At 45.8% G+C, this 19,226-nt stretch overlaps 1 protein-coding gene across 5 annotated transcripts in view; it reads right to left on the bottom strand.

Moving 5' to 3' along the window:
- ORC2 (origin recognition complex subunit 2) overlaps positions 1 to 19,226 on the bottom strand; it is a 218,413-nt gene that overhangs the window by 90,231 nt on the left and 108,956 nt on the right. For all 5 annotated transcript variants that reach the window (XM_077448635.1, XM_077448638.1, XM_077448637.1 and 2 more), the window contains exons 10-12: positions 10,485 to 10,594; positions 9,860 to 9,992; positions 9,209 to 9,305 (exon numbers count right to left, since the gene is read on the bottom strand). In XM_077448635.1, the coding sequence (XP_077304761.1) occupies positions 9,209 to 9,305; positions 9,860 to 9,992; positions 10,485 to 10,594 (340 nt within the window). The remainder of the gene's footprint in view (positions 1 to 9,208; positions 9,306 to 9,859; positions 9,993 to 10,484; positions 10,595 to 19,226) is intronic.

Genomic DNA, 19,226 nt, shown 5'->3' with positions numbered 1-19,226 from the left:
TCTCGGAGAGGATGATAGACCAAAGGGAAGTGCTCTGCACTGAAAGTGGTAAACCTTTGTGTCTATCTGCACTGCCATCCGAAGGAATTTCTGGCATTCCTCCCTTATTGGAATGTGCAGATAAGCATCCCTTAGGTCCAGGGTTGCCATAAATGTCTCTTTCTGCAGGAGATTCTTTATGGAATAAATGGACTCCATCCGAAATCTCTTGTAACGGATGGAGCGATTCAGTGGACGGAGGTTCATAATTAGTCTGAATCTCCCTGACTGTTTTCTTACCACAAAGATGTGCGAGTAAAAACCGTCCCCTTGTTCCTGAATAGGGACTGGTGTCAATACTTCTTGATCTACCATTTCCCCTATTAGTAAAGGTAAGGCCCTGGCCTTTTCTGAGTGACTTGGAAGCTTTGTCACCAGAAACTTGGAAGGAGGGTTGCTGTGAAATTCCAGCGCATGACCCCTTTTTATTATGTTTAAGACAAACTCGTTCGAGGTTGTCTCTTCCCATTGAGGAAGAAATTTGCTTAATCTTCCTCCCACAGGAACCCTGACGTCACTGGGGTTTGGGATCCTGATTGGGGCGGCTAAACAGTATGCCCCCTTTTCCTTTCCCTTTATGTCCCGACCAATGTTTTTTGGGGGTTGAACTCTTCTCTGATTTAGAGGGTTCCTTAAAGGGACGAAAAATTTTTCTTTGAAAATTTTTCTTTTTTGCAGGAAAGGTTTTCTTTTTGTCCGCCGTCCTTTCTAAGGCGGAGTCTAATTCAGGCCCGAAGACTAAGTCTCCTATAAAAGGGACGCTGCACAGGCGGGTTTTAGACGCCGTGTCTCCCCCCCAGGTTTTCATCCATACTGACCTCCTTGCTGCCACTGAAAGTGCTGCAGATTTAGCCGTAAATTTAACGGAGTCCGTGGAGGCGTCAGAGATGAAACTGGTGGCCTTAAAAAGCATAGGGAAGGATTTCAAAAGCTCCCCCCTAGGAGTGCCTGCCTTTAAGTGTTCTTGTAGTTGCGATAACCAGAACTCCAGGTTTCTAGCTACACAGGAAGTGGCTAGAGCTGGTTTTAAGCCTGCCATAGAGGCATCCCAGGCCCTCTTTAAGACAATGTCTGTTCTCCTGTCCATGGGATCTTTCAGGTGGCCCATATCCTCAAAGGCCAGATCAGCCTGCTTTGAGATTTTGGACAGAGGGGCGTCTAGTTTGGGATTTTTATTCCAGACCGCCTCTGGGCTCTCATCAAAAGGGAACCTTCTCTTAAGGGATTTAGGAAAGAAAACCTTCTTGTCTGGTTCAGACCACTCCTTAAGGACAAGGTCAGAAAGCACCTTATGTATAGGAAAAACCCTTGCTTTCTTTTTCCCCAGAGCCTCATACATTTGATCATGTCTGGATAACTGAGTTTCTTCCTCCTCAATTTCCAGCGTATCATAGATAGCCCCCATTAGCTCATCTACTTCCTCGAGAGATAATCTATATTTTGAGGCTTTAGATGCTGCTTGATCCTCTTCCTGACCCGGGTCAGTGTCAGAGGATTCGGGGCTAATCAACGTGGGGCTAGGCTCCCTGACCATACGGGGCTCCCCTGAGCTGGGTGTTGTAAGGCATGGGGAGGATGAGATTATAGTTGTTTTACTCGTGGAGGCAGCTGCAGCTGATCCCACGTCAGTGATTAACTCCCGGAGGGACTTAAAGGTCGACGCCATTTCCTCTTTAAAGGAGCCCAAAAACTTTGCTAAAGGGGAATCTGCCTCAGATTTAAGCAAGCTTGCAATGCATTGCTTGCATAGGGCTTTGTTAGAGCCAGAGGACAACCTATTCCCACAATTAGGACACTTTTTGCGGCCTGTCTTGTCTTCCCTTGGCATCTCTTTAGCCTGAAAATAAGAAGACAAAGGATTTCTTAGCGTCAGCACCATGTCCCTCTTAGAATCACCACTAACAAACAACCTCACTGTGAGTAAACCGCCACCGTGGGGTACTACAGGGCCCAGCCTACAAACACCACCACTCCACCAGAGTAATAGCATGCCCAGCAGCCTACCTGGGTTTGGCTGGTGCCTGTCTCCGCCGGAGTATCCTGGGGAATAGCCTCCATGGTCCCCCTCTGACGCTCCGAATCCCGCCGCTAATCCGGTATAGCTGGACGCTGGTCGGGCTTTACAGGCACAGCGCTGGCTCTCCCTCTCCTCCTTGTACCCTTAGAGACCCGGAACCGGAAGTCTCGGCACGCAGTGATGACGCGGTTCCGCCGGAAGTGAACGCTCGGCGTCTCCGACCCCCTGCAACGAGGAGGGAAGATGGAAGGTTCCACTCACCACTCCTGGGGGAAACCGGCGTCATTCTGCCCCTGGCCACCTCGGCACTGGAAGGAGGAGGGTAACGGGTCTGCTCCGGTTCAGCTGGACGGTACCCGAGCCAAAGAAAAAAAGGTATGGACCCAAACTGCAGCCATAAACCAGGACCCGGTCCCTTAGGCTTGCAGGTTCTCAGGCAGCCCCTGAGAGGGGCCTCCAGGTTCCTGGCAACATGTTCCTCCGACGGAGGAAACACAAATGACTGACCAGGGACCTGAGGGACCGCCTTTTGAACTGTGGCAATGTGTTTCCTGTGTCGATGGGAGGAGCTCCATCTCTCAAGGGCTGTCCTGGAAGAACACTTGGGAAAAACTTCTAATTATAGCTCCGCTCCACCCCGCCCCCCCAGTCCCATTGATCTGCATGAGAGCAGAGGTTGTTGTCTCCCTCCTCATTGGGAGCCACTGGCTCCCAGCCATCAGCTGCTGCTGTCAATCACAGCCATTTAGGGAGGAGGGGGGAGGGGGTGATCCGTGCTCTGTGTGTCAATGGACACATATGGCCTACTCAGGAAGGAGACTGCAGGAGTTCCAAAAAAAGAAAACGGCTGGATAAGGGGGCACTTGGTAGGGGGAAGAAGCCAGCAGCGCAGGCGGGGGACCAGAGCAGAAGAGGATAAGGGTGGCTCTGTGCAAAACCATTACAGAGCAGGTATGTATAACATGTTTCTTATTCTTAAAAATTTTAAAAAAAATAGGATTTTTTTGTACTCACCGTAAAATCCTTTTCTGTAATTCATCGACCGACACAGCTCCTCTCTTAGCCAGTGGGTTGTTCTGCCCTATTACTAGGAGATACTACAACACTCAGAACTCTTAGTTCCGCCCAGGGGGCCTCCATCCTGCCATGTAGTCATCAGTACGTCAACAAGCATTATAACAAAGAGAAAAAGGAGGGGCGGGTGCTGTGTCAGTCGGTGAATAACAGAAAAGGATTTTACGGCGAGTACAAAAAAATCCTATTTTCTCTCATATTCACCGACCGACACAGCTCCTCTCTTAGCCATTGGGATGTCCCCAAGCAGTGCCAAACGAGGGGTGGGAAAACAGCATAAAAATTTCATCCACTGTGGCAAGTGGGAACTAGTGAAACTTTACCCACAAAAAGACAACAGTGCGTGGAGAAATCCACCACCAACCAGGGCACCCTCAACAGGAGTGACTACCCACAACCGCACAAAAAACTGCGGAATGTAATGCAACAGCGCATTAACTTAATGTACTGTGTTTTTAACGAAAAACCAAGAAAAAAGGAAATATAATGCATATTCAATTGCAGCTATACGGCCACCTGCAAAACTGTGACCAAAACAGGCATCAGCCAATGCACTGACGTCTACCTTTTAGAACTTGGTACATGTGTGGACAGACGACCAGGTCGCCACCTTACACACCTGAGCGACAGACGCTTGGTGTCGGAAGTCCAAAGACGTTCCGATTGCCCTTGTGGAGTGGGCCATGACCGGAAAGGGGGGCACCTGCCCCTTCAAGGCGTAGGCTTGTACTACAATCTGTCTGATCCACCTGGAAATGGTGGCCGACGAGACCGCCATGCCTTTCTTGGGACCAGCCACAGACACAGACACAAACAGCGAGTCTGACTTCCGAAAGGGAGCAGTGGTAGACAAATACACCTTCAGTGCCCGAACCACGTCCAGAGCGTGAAGGGCCACCTCCTTAGGGTGCTTCGGCTTAGGACAGAGAGATGGTAATACAATGTCCTTATTAATATGAAAAGCTGAGACCAGTTTTGGTAGAAAAGACGGTTGCGGACGCACCACTATTTATCCTTGTGGATAACCAAATAGGGCAACTTGCAAGACACGGCCACCAGTTGCGAAACCCTCCTGGCCAATGTGATGGCCACTAGAAAGACCACTTTCTGGGAAAGAGTCAACAGGGGAATCTCCCTGATATTTTCAAACAGCGGTTTTTGAAGTGCTGATAACACCATAGGGGTAAACGGTGGATGCACCGGAGGTACTACATGTCGTACCCCCTGAACGAAAGTACTCACTAATGAGTGAGAAGCCAGGGGTCACTGAAAAAATAAAAAATAAATAAAAAAAACAGCCAAGGCTGAAATTTGCCCCTTAAATGGTGCTTAACGCCAATTTCTGGTCTACTCCTTGCTGAAGAAACCGCAGGATCCTGGATTTAAAAAAGGAGCATGGATGCCTTCCTTTCTCCTCACACATGAAGATGTTGGCCTTCCAGGTACGATGGTATATCTTCCGGGAAGAAGATTTTTGTGCACTCAACATAGTTGGGATCACGGAGTCCGACAGCCCCCGGTTCCTCAACACCTGGCTCTCAATAGCCACAGCCATGGCGTTGTCTGACTGGATCCTGTTCAGACGCCCCTGAATTCTCATCGACCACTTGCGGTTCATAAGCAGTTTTACCGTGGATTTGAATCTGTAGTTTGTCTGAGCGAGAAAAACTCTTGCTTCCATGGAGTCCAGCAGCAAGCCTAGGTACTCCAGACACTGGGTTGGTAAAATCACCGACTTCTTTAGGTTCAACAGCCACCCAAATTCTTGCAGGGTCTGCATGGTGATCGCCACATCCTCCTCTACATCTGAGGTGGAAGATGCCCTCAGGAGGAGATCGTCGAGGTATCCCACGATCGCGATCCCACGTTGCCGCAGCAACGCCAAAACTGGAGCCAATACCTTGGTAAAGACTCGGGGGGCTGATGCCAGACCAAAAGGAAGAGCCACAAACTGGTAGTGGGCTTCCCCAACTGCAAACCGTAGAACCTTTTGATGCCGAAGGCATATAGGTATGTGCAGGGAAGCATCCTGGATGTCCAGGGACGCCAGGGAGTCCCCTTGATGGAGTGCAGCGACTACTGAGTGAACTGATTCCATTCTGAACCTCTGCACTTTAACAAAATGATTGAGGGCTTTTAGGTCTAAGATTGTAGTTCCCTAGAAGGAAGGGGTATGGCCAAACAGATTTGAGTATAATCCCTGGAAACTTTCCGATTCCAGAACCGATACAAGCACCCCACAACTCAGCAGGTCCCTTATTGCCCCCAAAAGGGCCTCCCGGAGAGCCAGGGATATGGGTATGCTGGAGGGGGAAGAATCTGTTTGGCGGTCAAGACAGAAACTATCTTGTAGCCTGAGGAAATCAGATCCCAGACCCACTGGTCGGATAACCGAGATGAACACCGGGCTGCAAACTCCCGAAGGCGACCCCCCACCCGAGACATGGGTGGGGGCAAACCTTCATGCGGTAGCACTTTTATTTCCAGGCTTGTTGGGCTTGCAGTTCCAGGGACGTTTTTGTCCATCCGTGGTCATCCTGTCGGGCTGGGGACATTTTGCCCGAAGCTCCGGGCGGATGAAAAAGCTATTTGTGAGCGGAAAAAGGAGGACCCTTGCCTACAGCGTGGCTCCTTCCTGGCCTGTGGGAGTAAGGTACTCTTACCACCGGTAGCATTTTTAATAATGTCATCCAACGAGGCTCCAAGGAGCCGGTCGCCAAGGAAGGGGAGTATCCGTCAGGGCTTTTTTGGATGCCTGGTCAGCAGACCAGCATTTTAGCCAAATCAGGCACCTCAGCACCACAGCTGACACTGAAGCCCTGGATAACAGAGGGAGAGTATCCAGGGCCGCGTCACAGACGTACTTAAGGCCTTGCACTAGTTGGTCTGCTAGTTCCATGCAGACAGGAGAAGTCTGTTGCTCTCCCAATTTGCGGTGCAAATGTTTTGCCCACTCAGTGTCTGCGACACAAGTGCGGATGCCGATGCCAGTACTGGTCGCACGGCTGACCCCATAACCATAAACAAGGAACGAGCCGCTGCCTCTGCCTTCCTGTCCGTGGGATCCTTGAATGCAGGAGTCCCCTCAACTGGGATCGTGGTTACTTCATTTAACCTGGGTAATGCACCACCATATATTTGAGGACCGAAAAAGGTCTGTTGCGGGTGACCCCATTCCTTGTAAATGAACTTGTGAAAATAAGTCAGATACTGGAACACCTTAGGTGAATGTGCTGGTTTGCGGGACCCAAAAGGTACCGGTACATCAGCAGAGGGATCTGCTGGCTCCTGAATCTTCAGGGTATAACGGACAGCTGTGATAAGTGCTCCAACAAGCGTTTTGTCGCGCACGGACCCGGACGGGGACTCATCCTCACTGTCCGAACGGTCCTGGTCAGCGTCGTCTGACAAGACAGAGCAGGGGTCACCAGCCTCAGAGCTCTCCCCGGGGGGGGGGGGGGGGGGGGGGGGGGTCAGGGGCCGCTTTATTGCACCTTTCTTCCCACGCACCGCATCCATCTTGGCAACGAACAAATTGAGAACCGCCGTCAGGTGTCCATGGGCACTGCGCAGTCTGTAGGTGACCCGGGTTGCAATTGCCTGGATTTCGGGGGAAGAAACACCAGTTTCTGAAGCCATGCTGACCCTACCCTGTCTGCCACCCTAAGCGGACGTAGAACAGTGACAGTCCAACCCTCCTTACTGCCGCTGGCTGAGGAGCTCTTTCCCACCAGACTCACCACCCTGAGGAGTTCTGTGCTATCCAGCAAGTAGTGCATGTAGTCCCTGTGGGCTCCCATGTGCAGAGGAAACAATGCTGTGTGATATTAGATCACTAGAAAAATGGCCGCTGAAGCCCAGGACAGCATGCTGCCCTTGCCCATACCCAAGATGCCCATACGAAAATGCCCACTGAAGCAGCTCCATGAGGTACAGGGAGAAAATGATGGCAGCGAACACAGCGCTGTAGAGGACATCAGCAAAACCTCACAGACACCTCCCAGGGGCATGAAGAACAGGACCAGGACACCGCTAGCCAGCGCAGCCCCCCCCCCGGAGAGCCCCTGCAAAGACAAACACACACCGCTCAGCAGCCACATGCAGCATGCCCCCAGAGAGAGGGGGGAGGCAAGATAGGGACGGGGCAGAGAAGAGAAGGAGGCAAGGGACCCCCGAATCAACCTCCCAGGGAATGCCCAGCTGCTGAGCCCCACCGAGGCAGGGAGAGCTGTACTTACCAGTCCTGAAGAGCTGGGAGACATTCCATCACAGAGCCACTTACTGATCAGTACAGGGTGGCTGCTGGCCCGGCATGCTGTGAAGCAGACATCAGTAGCCCGGTCATATGTATGCCCCATAGCATAAAAGCTCACTGACCACCTATGGAGCTGAGGTTTCATCGTGACCTGCCGAGCACGTAGTTGCGGCTTGCACGCGCTCGATGGCTGGACTGGGGAGACAAGGATAAGGGTATCCAGCATGTTACCCAGCCGGCTGTTGATAGTAGATCACAGGATCATTCATCTTGCGCAAAAAGTCACGCTTCTGCATAAAAAAAGCACGGACCAATGGGCCCGCAGGGTTCCTAGGTCCTTCTCCTTCACTAGGCAAAATACAACTGATGACTGCATGGCAGGGTGGAGGGTAGTTGCCCAAGGGACCGCCCCCTGGGCGGAACTAAGAGTTCTGAGTGTTGTATTACAACGAATGCCTAGTGTCTCCTAGTAATAGGGCAGAACAACCCAATGGCTAAGAGAGGAGCTGTGTCGATCGGTGAATATAAGAGAAATGTTCCTTTACAATCACTTTAAAACTAGTTGTATTTTCTGCCTGAAGTTTATCTTTAAATTCGCCGTAACAGTACTAACAAGGCACCTAGTGCTAAAGATTATATAGAAAATGAATACACTAAAATGCCTCTGCAGGCAACAAACAGAAAATTCCCAACTGTACAAAATAGGGTTGCACCAATGCTGAATACTCGTGCAAATGCTCCGATACCCAAAACCGATAACTTTGAGGTGCAATTTTAATCCATACAAAATGAATGGGTTTAAATTGCGCTGAAAAAATCTTATGGATTTCGAAAAAGGAATGTGGTGTGATTCCTGTCCGAATAGCATACGGTTTCTTGCACTGCTTTTGTGTGTATACAGGCTTGTCATAGTGACTTCAGCCTGGGTTCACACAGAAGTTGCGAGAAACTGCATGCGATTCAGACAGAAATTGCAGCGCGTTCCTGTTCAAATCGCATGTGATTCTTTACAGTGCGATTTGAGCATATTCATTTTGTATGAGATCAAATCGCACCACAAAAAGGTATCCGTACTCACCACCGGAGAAAAAACGGTATCTGTAAAAACCCTAGTAGAAAGCTAAAGTTAATAAAATGTCTGGTTCTCTAAACCAAGAGATAAGAATAACCTGTTATAGTATAAAGACACTTTTAAGCAATGCCAAAAGCCATCTGTAAGTAGTGGATGTTTTTTCGTTTCGCAAAGAAAAAAAAAAAAAACAGGTAAATCCCTGACAATCTTCTGTTCTCAGTAACAGATCTGCCTTTCTATGGACAGCTTAATTTATTTTAAAGTGACCCTCTGGGTAAAAAAATAAATAAAAATATAGCCCTACAAAAGAATGGCTCCACAAAATAAATAAATAAATAAAAAGGCTCTGGCAATCAAAGTCTCTTACCTCCTTTCAGTTCCAGTGCGATTCTATGCAGAAGAGACTGACAGAGGCTGCTGGAACGGAGAAGAGGTAGGTGACATAGGCAATTATAGGAGCCCTTCTGTAGTTATATTTTATTTTTTTCCCCTACATGAGTGCTTTGAGGGAAGCAGCTGAGAACTAATTACAGAAAACTGGTCCAATCAAAAACAAACAAACATTCTGGCTTCCAATTGCATATATACTGTATTTAGATCTCTAAAAAGAAAATGAAATTTTCATTTATTTTCCTTTCCTATTGCTGTACAATGTGCAGGGTACCTTAGCAATTCTCCATGACCACTTTGCTGGAAAGATGTTGCATTTCTTTTCATCGATAATGAATAATTCAGCATATCGTTAACTTACCATTTTTAAACTTCTGTAAAATGAAGGCCATTTGATCCAAGGGGCTGCGAAAAGTCCCAGAGTGACCTAAAGCCTCTTCTGTGACGGAGTTTAAAATCTATGTAGAAATACATACAGAATATTAAGACAGACCTTTGTACAATGATTACACCTCATGCAAAAAAGGCCCCGTGGACCAATGACATTCTCCATTTCAGGTTTTTTTCTGATTAATAAGTGAAAGCAAACACATGCTGTCCAATGGGCCAAAAGTGGTAAATAAGCAATGTACTTATAATGCAACTGTTAAATGCTGATGTTTGAATAGTTCGGGATAATGTTTACAATAATATAGATCTTTATTCATCACATAGCCACCACCTCCAGACATCGTGCTACATCAGGATGTCATGAAGCCCGCCCAGAACGAGAGCGGCGCTGCCTGGCCATCATCTGACGACCAGCGGGCGTGAAGCGGTTAATGTAAAAAGAAGATTTATAAGCTGTGGGCATTGTGAGGAGTGGATGAACTATTTTCATATTACTGTGTTTAGTAACACTTTAACGCCAACAAACTACAAAACAAGGCACATAACATCTCCACAAAACGCTCAAATACAACAATCAAACTGCAACAAATACAAGAATTGGTTATTGAAGAAGGACCCTTACTGATTTTATTGTAATGCCTGGAAAGAATCCATTGATAACAAGGTGGAGAGAATCCTGTAGCATGGATGTTCTAAACTTCTCTATAAGGTTCCTCTTGGAGCCCAAACCAAAAAGGATGATATTGAAACCAAGGCTGAGAAGGAAACACAAATAACTCACTTAATAAAAGAGAAACCTGCTTCCATTAAATACCAAAAGGCTTATAACTACAACATGATTTCTTGGTATTCCCAAATCAATGTCTAGAAGTGTGAGCAGCCCTACCCACACCTGTGTCTGTTGAGAATCCACACCCACGGTACCATGTGCCGAAATGTGCTTCTACAATTGCATGGGCACACAGTCCCTATATACTTCCTGTGGACTGGGCTTTTACTAAAAAGGCCAACTTTCATTTTACAGTGATCAATTAGCTATATTGCAAAAAAAAAAAAAAAACCTCATGTCATTGTGCCCTTTACATTCAGGGGCAGACAGAAATGGACAGCCACACAATGAAAAAGGCAGTCATAACCAAGTGGGAAGAGAAAGAAAAAAAAAAGAAAAAAAAAAACATTCCACAGCTCATAAAGATACAAAAAGTACCCCTGGCCATGAATATGGGTATGCACACTTGAGAACTTACTGCAGCTGTAACATCCACTTATAGAACAGTTCTTCATATTTTTTGTTCAGGTAGCAGAGATCAGCAGCAAAGGTAGATGGGGTCTGGTCCAAAAGTTTACGTAATGTTTCCTGCAGATATTAAAATTTGGATAACTGTGTGGTTAAAAAATGTTTAAAGTGATATTAAAAGGCAGATTTTTTTTCAAATAACAATTTTTTTTATACTTGCCTGCTCTGTGCAGAGGTTTTGCACAGAGCAGGCCCAATCTTCCTGTTCTCTGACCCCCATCAGCGCTCCTGGCCCTTCCCTCCTGCCAAGCGCCCCCATAGCAAGCAGCTTTATTATTATATAAATATACACGATGTATATAGCGCCAACAGTTTATGCAGTGCTTTACAATGTAGAGGAGGGGGGATAGCACAATTACAGTACATAAGGGACCAGCTCATAGAGCTTACATTCTAAAGGGAGGGGGTGGTGGTAAAAAAAGGAAATGGATGCGGGGGAATGATCTGATGTGGGTGGCTCAGGGACAGTTAGGTGGGTGTGGGATAGGCTTCCCTGAATAAGGGAGTTTTCATGCAAGTAAAAAAGGAGGATACCATGATTTCCAGGAATGCTCATAGGGGAGTGGCTCTGCCTACCTAAAACATAAAAACACAAGGCTCACATTCAAATAAAAATAATACCCAGATACCTGTCGGGCTCGGTGTTACAAAGAAAAAAAAACTCAAGGGGAAATTTAAACTGCAAAAAATAGCAGATACTATATAAAAATTAAACACTTTGGGTAGGAATACCTTGCTGTCCTGGAAGATTCCTGGAAATTACGTTACCAGGTAACTAGCTTAGTTTTCCCCAATCATCAAGGACAAAATATGACAGGAGAAATGAGAAACCAACATGCTCCTGGCTGGAGATCAGGTCTACACTGTAGTAGTATTGAAATTCATCCAAGTAGCTGCCCTGCAAATCTGCTCTTTTTCCCCTGCTTTTTCTGCCCAGCAGATGTGGTTAGGGCTCTTTCAGAGTGCGTACCAATTCCCATCTGGAATAAGTACTTTGAGAACTACTGTATAGTACAATGCCGTGTATTCTGTGACAATGGGTAGCTACTTTAGGCAGAAACCATAGCTCTACTTTAAGAATAATTTTGTCTTGTAAAATGGAAAAGAAAGAAGATGCAATGGACAAAGCCTCCATCTCACTTACTCTGCTGGTGGAGGTTAGGGCCACTAACAAAACATTTTAGCGTAATGGGCAGGGGCCGATGTGAATGTACAAAATATATGTGAAGTTCTGTGTAAATTGACGGCTCTAATGAAGTACCTGCAATAAATAAAATAAGGTTTCTGTCTGTATGTGATTAATGGGCTCAAAAAGAAGGTCGCTGAAGTGCTTTAACCACTTGGATATCAATGTACATTTTTCAAGGTGGATCAGTGGCCGTTTTTATGGTTACCCAGTGCCGTCACCCAGCTGGGAACACAGAGAAACAGCGATCACATGATACCTTTTACAGTGCTGATCCCTCCCCTTCCAGTTACAACTGGGGAAGGAGAAAAGTACTCATGAAAGAGCACAGAATGAACAGATTACATTAATTCATTCTGTTGCAATGTCACAGGGATCTTTTTAACCCTTTGCTGCCCACTCCCTCCTCGCCAACATATACCATACCCAATACTATCCCCCATGGAACTGTACATGGAACCCCTCACCTTTATCCTACCCAACTGGACATTAACCCCTTCACGTACATCCTGCCCCACTGTTTGTGACCAGTATTTTAACCCCTTCACTTCCTCTGTGTATGAACAGTACATTTAATGTATCTAGTGCACCAGTCTCAAGCTCCATGTTTAACCCCCTCAGTGCCAGAACGTCTTCACTTGAAAAAGAATGTGGCAAAAAATGAGACTTGAAAACTGAAAAATAGCCTGGTAATGAAGAGGTATTATAGGCTGATATGCAAGTGTTTAAGGACCACTTCTAAATCCCGCCATGGAATTAATTTAATGGTAGGATCTTCAGCTAGTCTTAAATGTAAGGAAGAAAGGGCAGCTACTTGCATTATCTTTGTATTTATGGTATATTATGCTCTTTCCTGTAGGAATTGTAGGACATAGAGCAATATGCTATGAGGATCCTCATTATTCCTAGACAGCTATAAATTGAATGTTCGCAGAATTTCACATAGATGGCATTTGTGACTTTATGCTTGACAGAATAGGGTCACTTTCTCTGACAGATGTTGTGCCTTTAAAGTTTCTGTTTAGGCACCAAACTGTCAGCCTTAGTTAAATGAACTTTGGGGTGCAGTACTGGTCTTTGATTACTTAAATCGGGTATGTTGGGCAGAACCCAAAAGGGGATTCTTGTTTAATCTCTGGAGACGGCCGAACCATGTCCTCTGTGGCCAGAAGGGGGCGATCAATATTACTCTGGCACTGCCTGTTTGCAATTTCTAAATAGCTTTGGAAAAAAAAACTATTGAAGAAAGAGGGTGAGGGCATATAAGCCAACTGGATAACATTGTTCTTTTGCTAGAAAGTAGAACTTCTCTAGTCATTTTGAAGTTTGTTTTGAATTTAAACAGGTCTAGGTTTGGTTTTCCCCACTTTGCCACTATCTTTTGAAAAACATGGTGATTCAGTAGCCATTCTGGTTGTTTTAGTTTTTTTTCTGCTTAGGTAATCCACAAAGCAATTCAATGTCCCTCTCAGGTGTACTCTAAAAAGATAATGAAAAGATCTTCTGTGAACAGCAGAATGTCCTCTGCGATAAACATTAGTAGAGCTGCTTTTACCATTCTTAAAGGGCCAGCTTTTGCAGGAGTCTTGATTTTTGTACCTTCATTCTAGTTTGAAACCTTATCGTTTTATTTTCTTCCTTTTTGGGAAAACAGGATTTTTAAAACCGCTTACCTGTAAAATCCTTTTCTTTGCTGTACATCAGGGGACACAGAGCCATAGTACTTACTATGTGGGTTATAAGACCACTGATAGGTGATGGACACTGGCACGCCCTAAGGCAAGAAGTGCACTCCCTATATAACCCCTCCCACTACTGGGAGTCCTCAGTTTTGTAGCCAAGCAATACAAGTGTATACCAAGAAGGGAGGGACCTCTGTGTCCCCAAATGTACATCAAAGAAAAGGATTTTACAGGTAAGCGGTTTTAAAAATCCTGTTTTCTTTTCTTACATCAGGGGACACAGAGCCATAGTAGTTACTATGTGGGATGTCCCATAGCTATGGCAACTGAAGGGAGGAGACAACAAAAAACAGAAGGCCAGAAGACTCATACTGCAGCCTGCAGTATACTGTGCCCAAAGGCAATAGCCTCATGACTTTTAATATTAATTTGATAAAATATAAAATATGATAAACGTATGAACCGAAGACCAAGTCGTGGCCTTACAGATCTGAGCCACAAAAGCCTGATGATGCACCCAAGAGGCACTAATCGCCCTGGATGAGTGTGCTCTAACATAAGGAGGAAGTAAGAATTTTATTCTTTAAGCTGAAGCTTGAACAGTCACTTGACAAATCCATTAAAAAAATAGTGGATTTTGACGCTGCCTGTCCAAATCTTTGGACCTTCTGGCAGTACAAACAAAAACATCTGTTTTGCGAACCTGAGCGGTCGCCTTAAAATAGACTCTGATCGTTCTTACTACATCAAGGGAATGTAGTGCCTTCTCTTCCCTAGATTAAGGCTTTGGGAAAAAAAGAAGAATAATATCTTGGTTTAAATGGGAAAAAAAATAAATAGAAAACTGTCACCACTTTCGGTAGGAATTCAGGATGAGGACATAAAACCACCTCATCCTTTATGCATGATCAACTATGGCTTCGATATTCTTCTAGCAGAAGAAATGGCAACCAGAAAGATTATCTTTCATGTCAAAAAGAACCAAGGAAATTTCTCGTAAAGGCTCAAATGGCTGATTTAGCAAAGCCGATAAGACCAATTTTAAATCCAAAGAATTTTAGAGGTGCCTTGATAGGGGGATTAATCCATGTTACACCCTGAATAAGCTACACACCAAGAGAGGGAGGCAAGAGGCCATTGAAAAAAAACACTGACAAGGCCAGCTTCATTTCAGATCCCATATACAGGAAATCAGGGTTCCTGACTATGACATACTTCCTGAGATGCCAACACCTGGATCCACACCAAGACACATATGCCTTCCAGACTCTATAGTAAAATGACTCTGGAAGCCGGATTCGTGGCATTAAAGTAGACCCTACCGAAAGAGATCACCCACGATCTTTTATAAAGTGGGATTCAACAGTCAAACCTGTTAAATTTTTTTGTCCGTAAGGTAGGATGAAATACCAGACCTTGTGCGAGAAGGCCTGGCTATAATGGCAGAGTCTGACGGACTCCTAATGCCACCTTTATGATCTTGGCAAATCAAGATCTCCTGGGACCCACTGGGGCCACCAGAATCACCTCCTTCCGTTCCTGCTTAATCCCATGGAGAAGGCGAGGAAGTAGCAAAACTGGAGGAAATGCATAGAACTGATCCCATGGGAAGACTAATGCATCTGTTTTGCCTGCTAGCGGATCCCTGGTTTTCGACACAAAGTTGTTGACTTTGTTGTTGAATCTGGACGCGAATAGGTCCATGTCAGGAATACCCCATTTCTGACATATCGCTAGGAAGATGTCGGGGTGAAGAGATCATTCTCCCGGAAATAATTGTTGGCGACTCTGCCAATTCTCTATTCCCAAAATGAAAAATTGCAGATAGACAAGGAATGTTGTGTTCTGCCCAAGCTAGAAAATTATTCACCTCTTTTTGGGCTGCACGACCTAAACCGAATGGCAGGGCCACAACTGAAATTATGATTTTATATTTCAAAATGCAGAGATTTTTGGTGAGCAGGAAAATTTGGCACATGGGGATATGCATTTTTGATATTGATTAAAGCCAAAACAAAAAACTTCCCTCCTTTCAGGATGGACACAAACGATCAGATTATGAAAGGATAGGATGTTTAAGTGCCGATTCAGATCTTCGAGATCTAGAAAGGGTCTTACCTCTCTGTTTGGTTCAGGAGCTGTAAAAGGTTTGAGCCAAACCCTGTGCCCTGTTCCACTAAGGAAACCTCTGATATCACCCACTGGGAAAAAAAAAAAAAGATGATCCAGAGGCCAGAAATAGAGACTTCTTTTTCTCTGGATCCTTGGGAACATTTTACCTTAGAACAAACGAGGAGACGGAAATTCTCAGAACTCTAGTCGTAACCTAGAGAAAAAAACTGCAGAAATCCATCTGTCTTGACATTGTTCCTGCCAGATCTTGAGAATTGCAGGACTTTTTCCCCCACCCGAACGAGCGGGGGTGCCCCTTAATGGAGAAGACTTTAGCATTCTGCTTTGTGGGCTTTCTGCCTAAAGATCTCTTCTGACCCTGGTGCTACCCTTGGGGACGTTCCTTTGAACCTGACGGTTGAGGCCGTTGAGACTGCCTAGAGGCAGATGCCTCTGGCATAGGAGAGGCAGCACGATTAATGTAGAAATGTTTAAACCTCTTCTTTACTGGTAAAAGAGAGCTTTTCCCATTAGAGGTCCTCTGGATGTACTTATCCAGATCGTCTCTAAATAGCCGTACACCATGAAGGGGAAAAACTGGCTAAGAGCTTTTTACACGGTGCTTCGGCTGATCAATTTTTCAGCCACAGAACTCTGCGAGAATGCACAAGCCCAAGAATAAACCATAAAGGCATAAACAATAGAGTCTTTCATAGCATCTACTGTGCGTCAGATACACCAGCCCATTGCCGGGCCTGCTGATCAGGCACAATTTCAGGTATCTCCACAAACTGTTCCTTAATGGACTGAGATATACCAATTGCAGCAAGAACTGGCTGCACTACTGAACTTGCTAAAGACATATTTTTAGAAGGAAGTTACAACTTTTTATCGGTTGGATCCTTTAACATCAGTGCATTATCCACCGGACATTTGAGACTCTTGCTCACTGAGGCGATTGCAGCATCAATTGCTGGAACCCCCCACCATAGATAAAGTGTGGATAATTTCTTGGGAGGATAATATTGTTTATCCGGATGTTCTCATTCAGAATACATCAGCTTTTTTTTTAGCCATGCATGAATAGGAAAAGACATCCCCAGATGGGGGAAGTTCTAATGAACCCAACTAGAGGTAGGTTCCTCAAGAGCCTGTGTGCAGGCAGAAAAAAAGGTTGAGTAAGGGAGTACACAAGCAACCTGTCTTGTGATGCTACTCCTTCCATATTAGGATCCTCAGAAGAGGATAAAGAAGTATCTTCCAAATATTTGGGAAGATCTACCTGATCCCCAGCCTCCTGCACCTCAATAAAAGGGTCCTGAGGACTAGATGGGAATCTGCTATGTTTTAACCCCACTATGGAGAGACATCATAGCATTAATCTTCTTTCCAAATTACAAATGGTAGAAGAAAAAAACCTTTTGTATGATATATATAGGGACTGAAGTGTTTTATGCAATAAGTTTCCCTTGACGGCTCAATCTGACTAGCAGCATCCCTCTCAGAGGAGGATGTCATTCTTTTGGAAATTGATTCAGTTTATAGTGAAAAACACTGACCCCTTTAGAGAAGTTCCTGGTCCCATTACCATTCATAGCCTGAAGCATATAGCAGAGGCACTACCAGCAAAAGAATGTACATTGCTAGGCTATAGTTCAGCGCCATTAGCTGCTATTAATCCTAGCCTGGTAAAGTATAATGTGTCAAAAGGGAAAAAAAGCCTGCGTCACTAACCTGAACAAGCCATCCTCCTGCTCTATCCCTCCACAGCCAGCAGCAGCTTCACACACACAGCACTAAAATAAACTTCCTGCATGTGTGGCCGGCATCTGATGCCTTTAGCCATGCCCCCCACGCGAATTACGCCCCCCCCCCCTTCAAAGGAAAGTGCTTTCTCGTGCGAGCAGCGTCCTGTGGAACATGCAGGCATGGCGGGGGGGGGGGGGGGGGGGGGGTTAAAACCTCCGCTGAGCGTCCGCGGTCTTTTTTTTTTTATTTATTTTTTTAAAGGGAACTAGTTTGGTATTCTATCCCCCGAAGGGGAAAACATTTTTTTTTTTTTTAGGGGCACAGGAAGAGAAGCTTCTTACCAGAGGAGAAGAGAAAAATATGATTTTTGTACTCACCGTAAAATCCTTTTCTCTGTAATCCACCGACCGACACAGCTCCTCTCTGTAACTAAATGGGTTGTTAGCCCTATCACTGGAGATACTAGGCAAGCTGTAATACAACACTTCAGAACTTTTAGTTCCGCCCATGGGGCGGTCCCTAGGGCACAACCCCACAGCCTGCTCAGGCAGAACTCAGTACGTCAACAAGCATTAAAACGTAAAGAGGAAAAGGAGGGGTGGGTGCTGTGTTGGTCAATGAATTACAAAAATCCTATTTTCTCTTATATTTACCGACCGAAACAGCTCCTCTTTGAAACTAAATGGGACGTCCTCAAGCAGTGCCAAACAAGGGGTGGAAAAAACAGCATTAAAACTTCATCCACCATGGCAAGTGGGAACTAGTGAAACTAAACCCACAAAAAAACAGCAGCGTATAGAAACACCACCACATAACCGGGTATCCTCAAAAGGAGAGATCCCCAAAACCGCAACCATTTGCGGAAGTAATGCAAGAGTACATTAACAAAACAGTACTGAGTTTTTATCGAAAAAACAGGAAAAAACAAACAAATCTCTATTGCATATATAATTGCCACTATACTGCCGCCTGCAAAACTTTGCAGCCAAAACAGGCATCAGCCGATGCACTGACGTCTACCTTGTAGAACTTGGTAAACGCATGGACAGACGACCAGGTCACTGCCTTACACACCTGAGCGACCGACGCTTGGTGTCAGAAGCCCCAAGATTTTCCGATTGCCCTTGTACAGTGAGCCGTGACCGGAAAGGGGGGCACCTGCCCCTTTAAGGGGTAGGCTTGTACCACAATCTGTCTGATCCACCTGGAAATGGTGGCCAACAAGACTGCCTTACCCTTCTTTGGACTAGCCACCGAAACAAACAGTGAGTCTACCTTCCGAAAGGGAGCCGTGGCAGACAAATACACCTTCAGAGCCCTAACCACATCGAGAGAGCGTGAAGGGCCACCTCTTTGGGGTACTTCAGCTTAGGACACAATGATGGTAATACAATGTCCTCATTGATATGAAAAACCGAGACCACCTTCGGTAGAAAGGATGGTTGCGGACGCAACACCACCCTATCCCTGTGGATGACCAGATAAGGCGACTTGCAGGACAAGGCTGCCAATTCCGAAACCCTCCTGGCCGATGTGATGGCCACTAGAAAGACCACCTTCTGTGAAAGAGTCAGCAGAGGAATCTCTCTAATATTCTCAAACGGCGGCTTCTGAAGCGCCGACAACACCAGGTTCAAATTCCACGGAGGTAACGGAGGACGCACCAGAGGGACTACATGTTGTACCCCCTGCACAAAGGCACTCAGTGAGTGAGACGCCAGAGGTCTTTGAAAAAAGACAGCCAGAGCTGAACTCTGCCCCTTGATGGTGCTCAACGCCAACCTCTGGCCAACCTCAGGTTCAAATCCCATGGGGGCAACGGAGGACGCACCAGAGGGACAACATGTCGTACCCCCTGGACGAAGGTATTCACTAAGGAGTGCGATGCCAGGGGTCGTTGGAAAAAAAAAAAAAAAAAAAAAAGGATGCCAATCTCTGGTCTACACCTTGCTGAAGAAACAGC

The sequence above is a fragment of the Lithobates pipiens genome, unplaced genomic scaffold, assembly GCF_037356315.1.
Source record: "Lithobates pipiens isolate NorthernLeopardFrog02 unplaced genomic scaffold, aLitPip1_a1.2 Scaffold_22, whole genome shotgun sequence".
Taxonomy (NCBI): domain Eukaryota; kingdom Metazoa; phylum Chordata; class Amphibia; order Anura; family Ranidae; genus Lithobates; species Lithobates pipiens.
This window is presented reverse-complemented; position numbering and strand designations above follow the sequence as displayed.